The sequence below is a fragment of the Chaetodon auriga genome, chromosome 21 (assembly GCF_051107435.1).
Source record: "Chaetodon auriga isolate fChaAug3 chromosome 21, fChaAug3.hap1, whole genome shotgun sequence".
Lineage (NCBI taxonomy): Eukaryota > Metazoa > Chordata > Actinopteri > Chaetodontiformes > Chaetodontidae > Chaetodon > Chaetodon auriga.
In genome coordinates, this window is record NC_135094.1 from 14717535 (window position 1) to 14736223 (window position 18689).

Sequence of the window (18689 nt, forward strand, 5' to 3'; positions counted from 1 at the left end):
TCGAGAGAACCTGGACGCGATCCTGAAAGTACCACGCCAAATAAACGACCACCAATCCCATAATGCTGCATCCCATTTAGTGGGGAGAGCTCATATGAGCGCCTTCAGGCTGCATTGGACAGTAAAATGAAACTTTACTGTGTGCTTCAAATGTCTTGGGGGTCAAAAGCTCTCTGATTGCTGAAACAGAAGATTCGTTTTACTGCTCAGTTCCTCAGAAGAGGTAGGCCATTTCTGATTACTATGACAAATTTTAATGCCAGGAAAACACGCACAACCTTCCAATACCAAGAGAATGCAGTAACAATCATGTAATTCATTCGTTCAGAAGGAGTAATCTCATCATGGGAAGGACAAGAGAGGGCAGTCTGAAGAAAAAATACATTATAAGGAAATATATTCGCAGATGCAGCATAGCAGGAACATGCTGTAATGTTTCATACTTTGTGGATAAAACTCAGTCAACCCAGAACAAATGCCATGTAAATTTGGTTTTTGGTTTTTTTTTTTAAAGCCTGTGCGCAAAGCCTGCCAACAGCAGACACGCAGAAGCCTGGGTGCATGTTTGACACAATGGGATTGCAAGTTTGAGCTGCGCAGGATGCAACAGTTCAAGGGAACACAAATGACATCTGCTGTACTCGGAAACAGGGAATAATCCTCCCGCTCGGTATTCCACACCACGATCCCCTTCGCCATTGTTTCTAGTCAGCGTGGTGAATGACTGAGAGGAACAGAGAGACAAAGGGAAGGGGGGAGCAAGGCAAAGAGAGAGAGTTTGCCCATAGACCCCGGCCGCCTCGAACCTGCCTTTGTTTTCTTCAGAAGCAGCCCCGGCTCTCCTGGGAGAGTTTGACGGACAGCTCTCTGTATGCCAGTCTATTATGTGATTCCTATCACACAACAGAAGCCTCAGTGCTCTGCTCCTCATCTCCCTCTTATTCAGAGGGATGAAAATACATATTCCCCCATTGCATACAGACATGAGTTTGTCACTCCCCACACGTCTGGAGGAGAAATGAAAATCATCAAAATGAAATACACAAAAAGAAAGACAATCAAACCAAATAGGGGGAAAGTGTACCTGGAATTTTCATGGCCAAAGACAAGAATGGTCAACATGCTGTGGGCCTTTGCCAGATTAAGGGCAAGGACAGTTAATTGCAGAAGATCCATTGCCATTAAACGTTAAAGGGGAGGTATGGCAAACTCCATGAATAAATCAGCAGCGGTTATTACAGGAACAGGAGCCAATAGTATAATTAGAGCAGCTAAAACTATGCTCCCCAGCCATTATTCACCACGGGCCCTTGCATGTAAAGATCTGTGTACAGACAGGAGCTCCATTACACATAATTTATTCAGAGAGCCAGGCTTTAAGCAGGGCGGTAAAAGGGTAATTATGTTAAAAATAGCCTCCAAGGTGGTCGAGGGAAGGCCACGTTCAGGTATCCCAGTGGAAGTGAGGCGTCCCTGGGTCGGTCGGGCTGCTATGTCTCTGCCAGTTGTGGACCATTAGGCCGACAAAGGACGTCCTCCATACGCGGAACATGTGTCACAAAGGAATCATCATTAACCACACTGGTTAATACCTCAATCAGGGATGCTGGATAATAACCTGTGACTGTGCGGTTATATCAACCCACGAAATTGATATTTTTATACCTGTTTATCTCTCTCCAAGTCATCTTACTCACTGAATTGGCTGAGCTATTAATATGCAGAGGCTGGCAACTCTCATGCCCAGCCTGGCAACCCACTGGATCAGCAATTGACTTGGCGGGAACAGAAACTCACAGTCATGGTGAGCTTGAAGTGCCAGTCTCTCATTTATCACAGCTGGCCTATCAGTGACGAAGCTCCACTCATCTCTTAATATTTGTTGCAGTGTCTTTAGGAGTCCTTGAGATGGACAAAAACTTGTTTTTATGTCTGCATAAATGTACTGTCGCATGCCTGATATATTAGGATATATGAATATGACTGTTTTTTTCAAATATCCCTGGACATGATAGTGAAGACGCATACTAGTCTCAAATTAGTGATCTAAGAAATCGCACAAAAATATCCCCTTGCGACCCAATCATCAGCTCCTTCCTGTTTGAATTTAATCAAGTCAATGCTCCAACCAGAGCTCAAAACAGCCTGATGGATCAATTTCAGCGAGTCAGAGAGGCCAACTGGCAATGATGTCTCTCTATTGCAAATGCCACTCCATTGCCTCGTTGTCTCCAGCCCTCCACAAATCGTGGGGTAAATGAATGTTTTCTTCAGTCATTTGCACTGCAGAACGAGCACAATGGCACAGGTTCCCACATTAGTTGCCAAGTCTCTATTCAACACCATGCAACTCCCTCTCAGCAATATGAAAACCCTCTTTTGATCATGCTGCAATTACCTCCAACAACTCTCTCCTCCATATGCATCTAAAGGTGCCAAAACCACACAGCCAATAATGATTGGTTATGAGCTGGTTATGGAGAAAGTGTCAGACTGATTTTCCAATCTTTGCTGTTGACCCATGGACCCTGCTGAACAATCAGAGTGGTCCACTGTAATAATGGTGACGCGACACTGAGCTGGTCCAGGCGTGGTTTCTTACCTGCACTGGTTCTTGTGCTGCAGTTAATCTCATCTCCTACTGTTAAAGAGCATAAACAAGGGTGAGTGGTTAGTACCTTCTCTACCACATTGTTGAGCACATGCAAAATAGAAAGAGATGGAATGAAAGTGCAGGGAAGAATATTTTTAGATTAGTAATGTAAGTAGAACATATTACACTCCGTGCAAGGGCCTGTCAATCACGAGGCTTACAAGGAAAAGTGGCTGGAACGTGCTCATGTATTAGCCATGGCACCTCACGTCTCCTTCTTCCCTTTTCTTCCTTCACTCAATCTCGTTCCCCATCTAAATGGGATTGAACCGTGTGGTGTCTGACCAGTTTAGCATATTTCAACAATGATGGGCTTCAAAGTCATGAAATCCATCTGCTCGTGTGATTTGGGAGCACCTGGAACACGATTAAAAGGAGGGACAAAAATACCTAGTGACAGAATAAAATGAGAGTCTGTAGGGGATAGCATTGTTGAGCATGGTAACCGTTTAGTCAGGGTAGCTTTGAAAGCACAGAGCAGCTTTATTAATGTGTTAATGGAAAGTAAAGAGGTATGCTTACTCCTAACTTCTGAGGACAAACTTCAGTGTCCAACAGGGTGCCAATGACAAGGCTTAAGAAGAAATGCTGGCACTGTGTTCTTTGGTTCATTTAATTCTCAACTCTATTATACATTAGCCATAAGCCATTTTCCATTGTGTGGCTTTGATGTAATAATTTCATTAAAATAATCAACATACTATAGCAGTGTGCGCCTTTGAGATAAATGGAACTTCTGTGACGTATGTTAGATATGCACAATATGTAGCTTTCATGTTGAACACAGGCTCCAGAGCTTGCGTTTCACATATTGACTGAAACATTTCTCCTCTGGGAGCTCATGTCAGTTACAAGAATTATTGTATGAGTGGAACAAGTTAGTTTCCCTGCACCATCTGAACGCTGTGATATTCTCAGTGATGGATTATGACTTTTTATTGGCAAGGATTTCCGTCAGCGTGATATTTCACAAACTCAATTGGGTCGTGCAAGTAGTGGAAGGGAACGGGACATTGAATTACATTTAATAACACACACTGAACTCGAGAACTAAGACAGAACAGAGCAATAATAGAGATTTGCAAAACATCAGTAACACTGGTTAGCTCAAGAGTGAGGCACTGTCTTACACAGATGAGCTGGTAAAAACTAAGGTTTTAAAGAACTAATTCACAAATAAATGCTGACACCACTCTGAGACAAAAGCTTTTTTGATTAAACTCATTGATAAAATGTGCATTTGCAATGATGAGGACGCCATCAAGGAGCTATCTCAGCATCCTGTCCACTCTACTCACTTCCTGTCCTCAGTTATAGCCAATTATATTTTTATTCGACACTTAGAACATAATGGAAAAGACTTGTATGCTCAACTAATTGCTCAGTGAAACCGATCCAATGGCTAACTATTATCTTTTTCCTAAGCAGCACTTTGTGCTGAAAGTTTGTGTTGTCTGGCTTCACTTTGGAGAAAAGTTTTGAGGGTGGACAAAGGGGACTACAGGGAAGGTGGACCCCACAGAGCTGAGTGCAGTGGCCTGGACCTGCACTAGTCTGTGGGAGAGTCAAAGATTTCTACAGGTCTCTGGGCTCTGTGTGGAACAGAGTTTGCTGTTATCTGTTATGATTAGCCAGTGATCCGAGAGAAGGCAGCGTCTGCTCCAGCCTCAGTGGGAGAGGCTCTGAACTCGCACCATCTTCTTCCAAGGATGCAGTGTGTGTTTGAGTATGCGCCTGTGCGTGCGCGTGTGTACGTGCATGCATGCATCTCGCCAGCCTTCCCACCACAAGGCAGTCACTAAAGAGGCCATTGTGCTCTTGCTTCTTGTGCTTTACAAATGCTCCACTGGACACAGGGCCAGGGGAGATGGAGGCCAAAAAGAGGAGAGGTGTTGGTTGGACAGGGTTGAAAGGACTCTGTGTGTGTGTACGTGTGTGTGAGTGTCTGTTTTCGACAGTGTTTCCATTTCCCCCAGTATTATACCTTTACTGAGACAGGCAGAAAAGGTGAGAGACAGTAAGTGCTTGAGGAGTCACAGGTTACGATGAGATCTAGTCCATCAGCACTTTGGAGCGTCCAACAGGGACATGAACACCAATGGTCAAATTTTACAGGAAACAAACCCACAGACTAGCTAGATGTTACTGAATGCCAAATTGTGACATGTCTCTCATAAACATTCATCGCACTGTATAGGCCAACTTTCTGATTCAGCTTTGGCCTAATGTGCTGGCCATACTGTGCATGAGAGATTACTATCAACATTGCCCGTCGGACTTTGTTGTAGTGATATTGCCATGTGAGTGCAAAGGTATTGTAATAAAACTTATGGCTAAATAAATAATATTTACAATATTGCATTGTAATAAACTGAAATTATGTTTCACATTTGGGAAATACCCTTATTTGCTTTCTGGCCAAGATTGTCTGTATATTAAATACAGTGCTACAATCAGCAGTTGGCTAACTGAACACCCCTAAAGCTCACTAATTAACGTATTATATCTTCTTCATTTTATTAAATGATGCTTTGCCATTTTACAAAGTGTGCTGTGCTGTGCTGTGCTGTGCTGTGTGTGAGATTAGACCAGAAAGGTGCAGGTCCTCGCCAATAAACAGTCCAATTCATATAACAGCCATTGTGTAGTAAGAAAGCAAACAAGCATATTTTCCACAATGCCAAACACTTCCTTTAATCACACACTCTTGACCCCATGCATGTGTAATGTGTGTTCAGCAGTAACATAGCCTTTACCTAGATCCATGCTCTTGGACTTGCGCGTCTTGACGATCTCCAGCTGAGAGGCATTCTCATACTGCTTGGTGCGTTTCTCTGACATACTCTGGCGGCCGAAGCCTTCCCTCTGGAACGAAACATCAGCGTCTGTGTCTGGACTGAGCGTGCTGCAGTTCATGGGGAAGAAACAGAGAATATAAAGTTGCCTTGAGGCGTGCAGGGTCATTCCAACAGCATACCCTTTAATCCAATGATTCTCCAATTAAAGTTATATTTTGTAATCATCTTCATCAGGTTGCAGTTACACTGCTAGGGGACATCCTTATAATGATACTGGGAAATAAAATCCACACATTAATATTCATACATCTCTAAAGCTCAGCCCAAAACACTCCTTTACCATCAGATAACGACTCTGAACATCCAATACTCTCTTGCACACACAGTCAGTTTCAATCCTTCATTTCAATGACTATTCTAATCAAGGACACCTCCACCTCTGCTGGGTGGGATCCAGACGAAGCCTGGCTAAGATGTGTGATACCCCAGCGAGGTGAGGGTGCTCTGGGGTCATGGCCACTCAATAACCCCCCTCCTCCTATATGTCTGGAGCATTGGCAGAACCTAGACCACTATAGTGTGCTCCCTTAGAGATCCTCTATCTCTGTCTGGATCTTAATTGAAAATCGGAGGGGAGTGGGGAAAGGAGGTTTGGGGGGGGGTCACTGTTATTTGCATGCTGAAGAGTGCATTTACAATTAAGGAGAGAACATCTTGCCATTTGAGGGGAGACAGAAGGGAGAAGATGCAGTGCCGATGGAGTCTAATAAATGTTACACGCTTGAGAGGGCACTGTCACTGTTTCTTTTGTTCTGTTGATGATCATACATTGCAACCACTAAAGGTAGCTTGTATTTCTACCTCTGGAGATCCTTTAGGAAAATGAACTTCCTGCGTTTTGCATCAGAAATTTCATCAAATGATCTGATCTCCTCTGCAATTAAAAAGGGAAAGCTTTTGTCCTGCGTTGGATGTTACGATTACATGTCTGAGAAAAAGAGTTTCTGTCAATGAATCGCCTTGAAGCAGACGCTCCTTCAAGCATCCTTCAATATTTGTAATATCACTTAACAGCATCTGCAGACCTGCTGGCAATTGTTTGCATGTAAACAATTCTTATTTGGGTTGTCAGCCCCATTTAACAAAAGAGCTGCTGCACGTGTCACCGAGGAGCTGGCGTCAACTTGTCACTTTGCTGTCGACCATACCTGACAATCCAAACTCAGATCAGACCGCCTCACAGGACCAACTCCAGCTGACACAGGAAGAGAAGGAGGTGGAGCAGGAAGAGAGGAATGACAGCACAGATGTATAATTCATTTATTCATCATCCCTCGCTATTCTCCTCTCATCATTCCAAGCCCACAAAAACCAGCCTGCCCTCTCTTTTTCTGTCTCCGCAAATGTCATCTGTCGGAGCGTGACTGAGACGGTGCCGGAGAGAAAGGACATATTTTCAGCCTGAATTTAGATTTCCTTCACTCTTGCCAGTATTGTGTTATTTGGGCCAAATGAACACACATAGAACATAGACAGACCAAGAGGCCAGCAGGTGGGATCACGCACAGCGCTGCCACACAGGTACAGAGAGCTGGCGAGTGTGTGACTGTTTGTGAGAAATCTGTGGGCAGTACGAGTGAAGTTCAGAGGGACAGCCCAGCGGTGGTGCAAATTCACTTGGTAGGACATCAGATCTGTTGGTTTAAGCTGCTGCCCATTTTAACACTGCCTCTGCTTTCCTTTGATTCACGCAGAGCAATGACTAAATGCCCGGGTTTAGGATGCAGGGTAATCTGAAGAGAAGCAACCGACTGTGTTGCTTTGAGCACCCCTCCCAGCCTGAGGCACCTGCTGTCAGAACTTCAGGTCTCTGCAGTAGTAATCAGAACTATTTAAAGAGGTGGCAGTGACCCTGAGCCCCACTGGTTCCCACCCGCTTTAACTTCCGTCCCATTATAGCCAAACAGCTCCTACCTGTGTACCTCTGTCACAGGTTGGATGCGTGTTCGAATTGAGTTAGATATCATATGATTCAGCTTTGTCAAGTTTAGAAGCAAATCTACCAGCCTTATGCGTCATTTTTGTCAGGAAATAAATGTGCTACTTATTGTACCAAAGGAATAGCAAGGCTAATATTAATCTTCTAGTCTACGTAAGGCTGGCGTACAAAGATTTACAGCTACTACAGTCCATTAATAGAAATGTAGCACTCAATTAGAGATCTCGTATTCGCTTTCTCCTGCCCATTAATTTCCCCATAGGAATGCTTGTTGTAATGAGATACTGCTTTGAAAGTCTCTTCGCTCTGATTCAGATACTTCTCAAATGGTCTACTGGTGGGGGGAAAAAAGGCAATTGAAAGAAACCAGTTAAGAAACCTTAACTGGCTGAGTTTGGATGACGACTGAATTGCTCACTTTGGTCACATAGTCAATGAAAAATGTATTGGATAGATGGAAATAAGAAATAGCTGGACCATGTGACCGCCTCCCACACAAGTTAGATAATCTGCAGAATGGCACAAATTCCTCCTCAGACCATCCATCCAGTCCATGCCTCTGGTCTATCTTTAATAGTGGGCCAAATCCATTTGGATAATACATTCCCTCATCTTTCCTTCTTTAAGCAGTGTTTAAAAGCAATTTCCACCATTCCGAGCAGATGCTTTCCTCCCCGTTCAAAGTCCTCCCATCATCTAAAATTAACTACCACCGAGGATTGCTCACAGGCAAATCCACAGCTTTAACTTGCATTTTACATCAACTTGTTCCTGTCTCCGACTCCCTCGCAGGAAGTTAAATGTGTCAAACTGCACATCAGCCTTGTTGCTAAGTGGTGGCTGTTAAAAGCCCTCTGTACTCACATTTTACCCTGGTGACTGATGTCGTTTTTTTTTTTTCTTACTTCATTTTCTTCTTTTCCCAACTCCCAACCCTTCTTACCCTCATTTAAAACAACCGCAAAGAGGTAAGTCTCAAAGCGTCCTACTTTGTAGAAAAGTGCAGCTCGGTTTGATCGACTAGCGGGGGGTTCCTTGCATTAGTTTCAACCCTTCAGAGAAGGGGCAGGAGGTGGAGAGTGATGCCCAGTAAGGTGCTTCTGAAATGGTCCTTGTGAGGTTTGGAGGAGGCCGATTCAGCTGACCGCATGGATGCATAGCTGGGCCAGGGAGCTTGGGGCTGTCTTCAATCATTGCATAAAGCCCTGCATGAGAAGTCGGAGCAGAGGTCTGTACTGCTGGCATGCGCACCGCCAGACACTAGAGAGCTGAAATAATTTCTGCGTTTCAAAGGAAAAAAGGTGAAGGACAAGCAGTCTCCTCCACTTCTCTCACAAATTTCTTGAACATGTATGTGCCATAAAAAAATATGTCTCAGATTACCACTTTTATTTCACTCACTTAATTGCACCTATAAAACATTTGACTTAAGCCTGGGCATAAAGACTGTACAATAAAATGGTTCATTCAGTGCCACACAGACGAGCAGCTGCACCTGTGATTTGCTGTAATCTCCTTTTAATTGTGATGAAGTTGCAGAGAGAGATGGAGAGGGAGAGCACAGGATCAATTAAGACCTCTTTGTCCGTCGGCTGACTCCTGCATAGACCTCCTCATTCATTCCCTGCCTGCTGTACGGATGCTTTAATTGAGTTTTGCTGCACTGACTTCTGCAGTCTGCTGAGTGGGAGAGCGACTGACCAGGCAAAGAGGATGTTTTTTGTGACAAGTGTGCGTTTATGTGTGTGCAGGTAACTTTGGTATCATTCATGCTGAGATTCACCTGCACTCCTGTCACAATCAGGCAGTGTAGGGCACACACACACACACACAGTGCACAACACAGGAAGCCGTAGATAAACACTGTCAAGGTGAGCGCAGGAACGAAAGCGTGTATGACATGCTTGTACCAATGGCGCGCTGCTGAGACATGGTAAATATTCATAAAGCCAGAGGGGACTATTAGCATTTAAGGAAAAAATGCTTGCAATTATTGCATGTGTGTGTGCGCGTATGTGTGCCACCTGATATCAAAGTCACTGCCAACTTAAATGGGCATTTGAGATTAGTCATATAGTGCATGTGTGTGTGTGTTTGTGTGCATGAACAGACTTTTTTTTCCATCATTATGTAGTAATGCTGATAGCCTGTTGGGAAAAACACATGTGCTTAATAGAGCACTTGTGATTCTTACTTATATTACTGATGATGGAGACTATTAGGCAGTCAACTAAAGTAGGCAGTCTGCCTGCAATGTTAGCTTGGAAGTTTGTTTGTTCGTGCCTATGCGGACCTTTTCCACTTTATATGTTAATTTGTGAAATTGTTTACCAGCCAATGTGTATCTAAACACTCGTGAGACTGAGCGCGTCTGTGCAGCAGTGTGTGCGTGTGTGTTTGTCTCGAGTCCTTTTCCATCTCTGCTGGTCGACAGACTGTGTCAGGGCTGCCTGGGAAATGATGTTTCCACCTGTAACATCTCACAAAGACAGAGAAGGACACAGTCTAGTTCTCTCTCTTTCCTTCTCTCTGTCTCTCTCGCTGTCCATTTTTCCTCCCTCTCACCTTAACGAGAATTGACACCTCACCTGTCGGCATCATCCAGATTGAGGGCCAAGCCATGGGGATGGTAGCAGTCTAGCTATATCAGGGTTGTGACAGTGCCCCTAGAGGACCAAGTGGGGAGTGACTTCTCTGTCTTTAAGGAGGGTACTTCTACCAGATTCACACCTCCTGAAGCTAGATAGCTTTTGAATAGGTTTTACTGCATGGGGACAATGAAAAACTTTGTATTCCACCAACATGTACTGGTTCTAGTATCAATCAAATGAATCATAACAACAATACGCAAATGAACAAATTGATGGGGATGAGGCGGCTGCGGCTCAGGAGGTAGAGCGGTCGTCTGCCAATCAGGAGGTTGGTCATTTGATCCCTGGCCTCGGTAGCAGTCTAGCTATATCACAAGCCAAAGTATCCTTGGGCAGATATTGAACCCAAAAACTGCCCCCCGATGCTGCGCCATCAGTTTGTGAATTCATATGTACGTCGCTTTGGATAAAAACGTCTGCCAAATGACTAATTGTAACTGTAATTGTAAACTGCACCATATTAATCATATCGCAAGCAGCCAGTATCTGATTTCAACTGCACATGCCTCCTTTCCTCCTGAAAGTAAGTCAAATTTAATTCAGGTGGTATGCGGGGCAGCTATCACAGTGGTAGGTATGGTAATAGCAGCCTGTGCGCCACAGGCTAGCTGCTCGTAGTTAGTTCCTGAACCTCAGTGGTGTTGCGTAATGCTTCTTAAACTTCAGACTGATGAGCATGCTGCGGACACCCCACCAGCCCGCCCCGGCTTTTTTCTGCACTTCACTGCCAACTCAGAATATGTAGTCCTCTCACCTCCTGTCCTCACATAAGTTAGAAGACAGTGTGTTCACGACTGAGGGAAAGGTAGTGCTGCCAGAGCTGAAAGACAAGGTGTGCTAACGGCAGAAACAGACCCGGCTCAGTGAGCTCGTGGCACGGGGTCGCTGTGGGGGCTGCAGCCTCCCCTGCTGGCCAGAGTGAAACACAGTGGTATCGTTTTTAACATAATTCCAAACTTTAGCAGTTTCCTTTCAAGTGCTGGCAGATGCATTACTCTGTTGTTCAAGTGTGAAAATATGGTACATTTGAAGGACATGCAATGTCTGCTTTTCAACCTGTCCTGACATGACGGCCTGCCTTCACCAGAAGTTGCTAAACATAACCACGAATGGCACAGAAAATCATATGAAAGAGTCCATTTCCTCACATTAAACAGTCTAAAACCAACTAAAAAGCAAGACGTATAGAAGAAAAAGGGAGCTGCAGGTCTAAATATCCTTAAATCAATAATATCACTTATTCTTTTATAAACTTTTTCAGATTTCAGATTAAACTATAGAATATGTACAACCTCTGTCATTGTTATTCTAGCCATTAATACACGCCTGCACGTAAGCGCTCGTGGATGTGCACGATCAATAACAGCCCCCTTTAAGGAGCTAAATGAGTAGAAAAACACTGGGTTCACTCAATAAAATAGCACAGGGAAGCAGAGCGGTTCAGTTGTTGGGAGGAGGCACATTCTTAGTCTCTCAAAGAGCCTCATCTTCAAAGTCAAGTTGCTTTGCTTCAGCGCTTTGTAGGTAAGGGGTTCACACTCCTTGTGGTGCTCTGACAAACTTCTCCTGAGAAGGGGACTTGTGTTTTGTCTTGTTTAAATGTTACATTGCAAGGCAAGCTTGGCAATACTTTTAAAAGCTGCTATTTTTGCTTCTGAAAGATAAAGTTTGTGGCATCTCAGCGAGGATTAGATCAACTACCAAGGGGGCATTGTTATGAAAGGGAAATATTCATACAGGCGTGGGTGCTGGTGCAGTGAAGTGTTATAGTCTCTAGGTGCTTGAGAACGTGGGTTTAATACACTAGTAGGAAAGCTGATTTGAGCAACTCTTAAAAAATCTGAGCACCTTTAAATGATGATGGCTGATTTTGTAAGCTTTTATTCCTCAGATCTTCATTTTCAACTGATACTAATAGACAACAAGTTTGTTATGTGCTCACAAACCATGTAAAAAAAGACATGGATTGGACCCAAGTTTGAGGGAACAGACACACCCTGCAAGTGCACTTTCTAACTTGTGAGATGAAAAGCAGGTGGAAACCACAAACATTCCTCCTGCATCTCAGACAATTCTGCTTGTATTAGGAGCTGCAATGATTCTACACTAATTTGTGTGTCTGACACTTCCACATTCCTGTCCCGTGAGAAAAACCTTTAATCTTTTTTCTTTATCCAGATGATTCTGCAAAGACAATATATCAACCAGTGCTTGTTATCTGTTTTACTGTAAATCATTTAGACGTGGACCTTCCTGTTTGGCTTTGGATTCAAACTAATGAGGGGAGGATGCAAATACCGCAAAGGGAATTAATGTGACGGGTCAGGACCCAGTGCTCTGATGAACTTGGCGCAGATATGCAAAGCAATAATTTACAACCTTTATTTATTCAGTGAAACCTGACAGAAGACACATGCTGGTTTCCATCACATCGCTGAATCACATTCACACACCCTTTAACCCTGCATATATCCTGGACTAACCCAGCACCACCACAGTCTTCTACATCTGGCTGGATTCAAGTGCCTCTCAAAAATCCATCTCCATGAAAGCTGCAGGTTTTACTGTTCCACCTTCTCTCAGGATTTGAACCAGCTTCCATTCACAAGCCACTTTCAATCTCAATCCTACCACCACCGAGCTGATAAAAGGGAGCAGAAGCATTAATAATAATACTAATAAAACAGTTTGTAATACAGCTTCAGCCAATAAAAGCTTGGGTATCTGTACATTATCATTTTAACAGAGATCTAATAGCATGGGGTTGTAATATTTAGAGCCTGTTTTATGTTCATTTCAGGCCCGTAAAGCTAATGCGGTTCATACGTTTCATAACAACAGGACAGCTCTAAGTACCTGAGAGAGGAGGCAAAACAGCCTGATGTCTTCACACAGTAAAAGGTGAACAAACAAGAAGCACATGTGCACACATCCACAGAACACACACCCGTTAGATATTGGCTTGGCGTGTCAAGAAAAAAAAAAAAAAAGTAGGTCAATTTATGTGTGTTGTGTGAGATGGGATTTCTGCCTCCAAAACAACGATTTATCTTAGGGGCCTAACACACGAACACGTGGGCTACCATTCAATAGAAACCTGCCGAGGAGAAGACGGAAACAGAGGAGGAATATAACAGAGGGAGAGATGAGAAAGCACGCTTACAAACGAAAGGGAAAATACAGTAGATAGTTGTATACTCTAGTTGTTATTTACCTTAAATTAACTGCTACCAGATGCTAAAATGACCTTTTGATTACTCCCAGATTAAGATTGAAGCAAGCTGAGATTAAATTCATTTTACAAGCAACTGGCTGTGTGTTAACAGAACAAGTCACATACAGAGGAAATGCATTTACAGCGGGAAATAAAAAGAGTAGAGAAAGAGGATTTCTGAGTTCGTTAAATTCCGCCGGGTGAAAAAAGGACATGAAGAGAAAGAGCCTGAATTGCAATAATTTTACAAGCCAACCAGCCACTTTTGTGCTTTGTGTATGCACTGTAGGTGTAGAGCTGTGGCCTTGGCAAGGCGGCCACCCGTGAGGAAGGGAGGCTGAATAATACTGGAGGCCAGAGGTGAGACTTTCACAGCTCTGCACAATACATATTCAATACGTACAGGGCCCTGGCTGCACTGTTGCAAGAGCTTAATTAAAAAGTAACAGTTCCAATACATTGGAGTCTGGCTGACCCACATCCCCTGCTGGCTCAGTATGCCTGTTAACGCTGTGTGTGTGTGTGTGTGTGTGTGGGTGTGTGTGTGTGTGTGTGTGTGTGTGTGTGTGTGTGTGTGTGTGTGTGTCAGAGGATGTTGGGGGCACTTGAAAAGGAAAATGAGAAACAGTTACAGTCAGTCAGAAAAAGGATGCACGCTTGGTGCGTTTAAGCAGATGTAGCATTTGAGTAAAAGAGAATGTGTGTGTGTGTGTGTGTGTGTGTGTGAGGACATGAATTATTCACAATAACCTTAGGCAGTGGTATATAGCACACTTCTGCCTTGTGTGTACACGTCATGCATGTGTATGTGTATGTGTATGTGCGTGTGAGGAAGTCAGAGTGCGGTTGAGCCATATGCTGTGGACCTAATCCACTATGACAAACCTCTGACATCACATGAACAACAGGCATGCTGAGCAAATCCACTCATTCATAATAAATGAGAGAATGGGAGAGAGAGAGAGAGAGAGAGAGAGAGAGAGAGAGAGAGAGAGAGAGAGTGAGAGAGAGAGAGAGAGAGTCTCCAGGGAAAAAGAAATAAAATTACTAAAAAAAAAGAACTAAAAAAAAACAAGTGTCTCTATTCTTGGCAGCCAGTATTTCACCTTGAAAAAAAAAAAAAAAAAAAATTTAAGTCTGGAGTTGTGTTGCAGAATGCCATTATGCACGTGACCTCAACCAGCCAACCAAAAGAAAGAATAACAATCTTTATAAAATAAAATGTCTCACTATGAAAAGAAAAAGTAATTTAACAGCGAGAAACAACCTGGGTTTAGTGAAAAAGCAGTCCCTGACTTTGCCATGCAGAGGAGAACAAGGACGTAATTGGATGGCTTTTCTTTACATTTCCTGCACCTGAACACTGCAATCACACAGGAAATGCCATCAGTAATTTCAGAGTGAGTGATTATACCTTTAAGAATGAACGGCCATAACTTCTTGAGATAAAAGGCAGCCTATGACTACGACAAAAAGGAACGGCTACAGTATTTCAGAAAATCAGCACAGCGACGTGCTGCAGAGCTGAAGTCTCCTTCTTTCCTTCCCCCGGCCTGGAAGGCTTCCTCTGCTCTACCGGTCGAGTCCCTAAAGAGAATCACTAGTTTGACAAGCTTGATGAGTTCTTTTTTTCTTAATATTATTATGAGGGTGCTTCAGTTGGGCTGCAGTGTGTAGACTGAGTGGGATGCTGAAATCCTATGGGTGGTTGGGGTTGGGGTTGGGGGGGGTACTGCAAGAGTCCCTGGGAGTTGTTTTTTTTTTTTTTTTTACTCACAGTCTGACTGCTGCTGCATCCATTATTTAACACACATATACAAACACACCCACACCCACACAACTGCACATTCCCCCAAATTACCCACATTTTTGGATTCTAAGTGTAGCCACGATGCAAAAGTCCATTACTTTTCCCATAACAAACTTAAAATATGATACAAGGTTGTCATTTCCTGGTTTGTTAAGGCAGATAATCTGGTTTATTCCACTAAGAAAAACCATCACTCTCTGTAATAAATGTGGGCAACAACTTTGCAATAACTGAAAATGTATTCGAATATATTTATTTTCGTAAAATCCCATATTTATATCATTTCTGTACTTTCTGCAGAATACCAAATCAAGACATCTGATTCTCCGGTGTTCTGGTGGCAGCACTCAGTGGCAGTCCAAAAATTTAATGACCAGCAGCAACCTCACATGGTAACCTAACCTAAACCTCCTGCATGTTGTAACTGAAAATACTAAAAAAAAACATCCTGCTTCCCTTCCTTACAGGGCCTGTCTGAAGTCCATCAAGTTATAAATAATTCAGCTGACTCCACCGCAGAGTGGGAACAAGCCGCTGCTCACCATTCATTCTGACCGGGCAGCTCGTGGATCCAGGGCACCGGGTTCTCTCCCACGAAGCCCATGTCATCGTGGGAACTGGACGACGATTGGTCGGAAAGGTGGGGAGGAATCAGGGGCGGCCTATCGTCTTCGATCATCACTATGTCGTCCTGCGGCATGTTCACAGTCGGAGAGAGCTGGTAGTTACCTGAGAGAGAGAGATAAGGGAGAGAAATGTATGACGACACACATATTTGTAAAAGTTTCTTCACAATTCTAAAACCTAACATGGCATCAATACTCAAAGTTTTTAAAGCATCCAATTAGTGGTGTCTGATAAGTGTGAAAAAAGTCAGACTGAGGAACTATGTCCACATGCCGAAGCAAAGTCAGACATGTGCGCACACACTCCTCCACAGACGTGTCTGTGTAAACACAATAATTGTATCTTGCTTTAGTAATTACCAAGATAATAGAGCACACAGAGATAACTTTGGCCGAGATAATTGCACTTGATTTTCACATCAGGACATGCCTGAAGGACAGCACAATTTCTCAAAAGGGGTAAATAACGGAGCTTATCGGGCACAATTATGCACCGCTGCACGCATGCAAAGATGTAGCAGGACAAGACAATCTCGGCTAAAAGGTAGCAGGCTCATGAAAATGTCCTAAAATGGACTTACAGCAGAAGACACAACGTGATATAATGTCTTCTATGCACAGTCAAGAAGTTGTACACCCAAGTTGCTTTATCCATTCTCCTTCACTCCTCTCCAAGGACAAATATGAGCAGAAGAAGAGCTCCCCTGATCTGTATTCTGTCCTGCCTGACCCTCCCTGCTGAGGACTTCTTTGAATCGCTCCTTTTCTGCTCCTCCGGAGTCAAAGTCAATGGGGAATGTGCTGCCGTGGCTGGCACTCAGCACCAAGGGCAGGAGAAGGGTGGTTCAACGTCATGAGAAGTGGCATTAAAATACAGAGGTGCAAGATTCACTCTGCAAATTGATCAGTGCGGGACTTAAGCATGAACGCAGAGACTGAAAAAAAGGGGGATCAAAGTCGAGAGTGAAGAGAGCAGACTTTAAGCACACACCTGCTTCCTATTAGACAAAGGTTTACAGAAATGCTGGACTTCCTGGTCTTTGCTTTTGTTTCCATTATCGGAGAGCCGTTTTGCAAATCTAATAGCTTAGGAACAATTGTGTGTAATCACTAACAGCAGACAACAATATTTACCCTGGCAGGATCCCAACACGGATCTGAGAGGCATTTAATTTCACTGGGGCCCGACAAATGATAAACGCACATTGTGGAAGTCTGAGCACCAATCAACGCGGCAAGGAGGTGTACAGCTTAGTTACTCGAAGAGAAAAAAAAAAAAAACGTCACAGAAAAACAAAGACAGCAAACAGCTGTGCAGAGGAGGACGGATACCGAGATGGGTCCTGCTAAGAGAGCACTGGAGTCAAACGACAAACAGACAATCAAACAGATGTGCTGCATTTCTATCTAGGTTATTTTTCATACGTGTCAGGAGTCTTATCAGTGGCATGTGACAAATGAGATTTATTAGACCTTGCGTGAACACATGATCCAGAGCAAAGGCTTTAAATGCAGCCTCGCAGTGGATACACTGAATAATATCACCAAGATGCTCGTTTACTTTGCAATGACCAGATTTTTAGTATCTTATCCCTTTAAAGAAAACTTGAACTCTGGAAGTTGCTTTGCACCATGCCCAGAAAACTTTCCCAAACACCTGCGTCGGGACTTACACATCTGTTGATTGATTCTTCGGGAGGCCTCGTCTCCTTGTCTATGCATTGCTCATCTAAACTGGTTAAGATGGTTGCCAACACTGTACAGGTGAAATGAAGGCCATTTCTCACTTGGGCAGCTTGACAGAGAACCATGGGTAATTGAATTCACCTTGTACTGTAAATCAGCAGGCCTGCAGTAATGACAGCGAGAATAAGATAGCCCTATCACTTACACAGCAGGCAGGCCGAGCAGTTGCGAGTGAAATTATGGCTGTATATCAATATTCATCATTTATCTTAAACGATAGTTCTCATGATAATTTGTGATATCCACTTCTGTTGTATGAATAAAACAGTTGTGGTGAATCCTAGTCATTACCTTGTGCGTGCTTGTACAAGTTTCAATAACACGAGCATGATTTGCAGAATCTGTCTATATTCAGTGCTGTTTTGTGTTTCCTGTTCTCTGTGCAATAGTTTTATTTTGTCTTCAGAGTCCTTGTAGAAGTTCTCAAACACTTCCTTCCAAAATGACTTTGCTCCTCTGTCGTCAGTGTCTCTGCTTTACAGTCAGTTAAGCAAAAGTGTGGCGGTGTCAATAAGAGATGCCCTGCGGTTGTGGGTCCGCGGGGGCCATCCTTATACCAGCCTTTCCTTTCCCTCTGCTGCTACGCACAGTTACCTCTTGGTTGCATCAGCGACACTGAGAATTTCACTCTAGTAGTCACCTGGAAAAGACATACAGTGCAGTGGCAGTAAAAGAAGTTCTGTAAAAGGTTTGGTGTACGTTTCAAATACACAACGCATGGATGTAACATCACTTAAAGACAATACATAACTCATAATCACCTTCCATTCACTCATGTCAGCAGGCCACTCTTGCTAACAGAGGACATGGTTTTAATTAGAAACTCGGGCCAAGCTTTCCTCTCCCAGCTTTATGAAATATTTCCAGTCAGGACCTCTTGACACGAGCAGCCAGCTCTGCAGATGAAGAGTCATTCCACTTCCCTCTTTGCTAAGTAGCTAAAGGACACACATACTCATACAAGACGTGGCTCATGGACAGGTATGGCTGGGGCCACGGAGATGATTTGAAAGGTGAAAATAATTAGAGAATCTGCAGCACTTGCCTTTCCGCGGCTGTCAGCATAATAAGCATAGAGGGAAATCACCCACCCACCCACTTACCCACCCGCAATACTTGTTGTCGCATGAGGCAAGTTAGCTCTGAAAATGACTGTACAGCTAAACTGGGACAATGAACTAGAACAGACCAA

General features: G+C 43.6%; 1 protein-coding gene across 4 annotated transcripts in view; it reads right to left on the reverse strand.

The window, feature by feature from the left end:
* LOC143339902 (partitioning defective 3 homolog) overlaps positions 1-18689 on the reverse strand; it is a 310965-nt gene that overhangs the window by 104271 nt on the left and 188005 nt on the right. For 2 of the 4 annotated variants that reach the window (XM_076761452.1, XM_076761451.1), the window contains exons 16-18: positions 15668-15854; positions 5410-5558; positions 2603-2641 (exon numbers count right to left, since the gene is read on the reverse strand). In XM_076761452.1, the coding sequence (XP_076617567.1) occupies positions 2603-2641; positions 5410-5558; positions 15668-15854 (375 nt within the window). The remainder of the gene's footprint in view (positions 1-2602; positions 2642-5409; positions 5559-15667; positions 15855-18689) is intronic. The other 2 variants (XM_076761454.1, XM_076761453.1) reach the window with 1 other exon arrangement.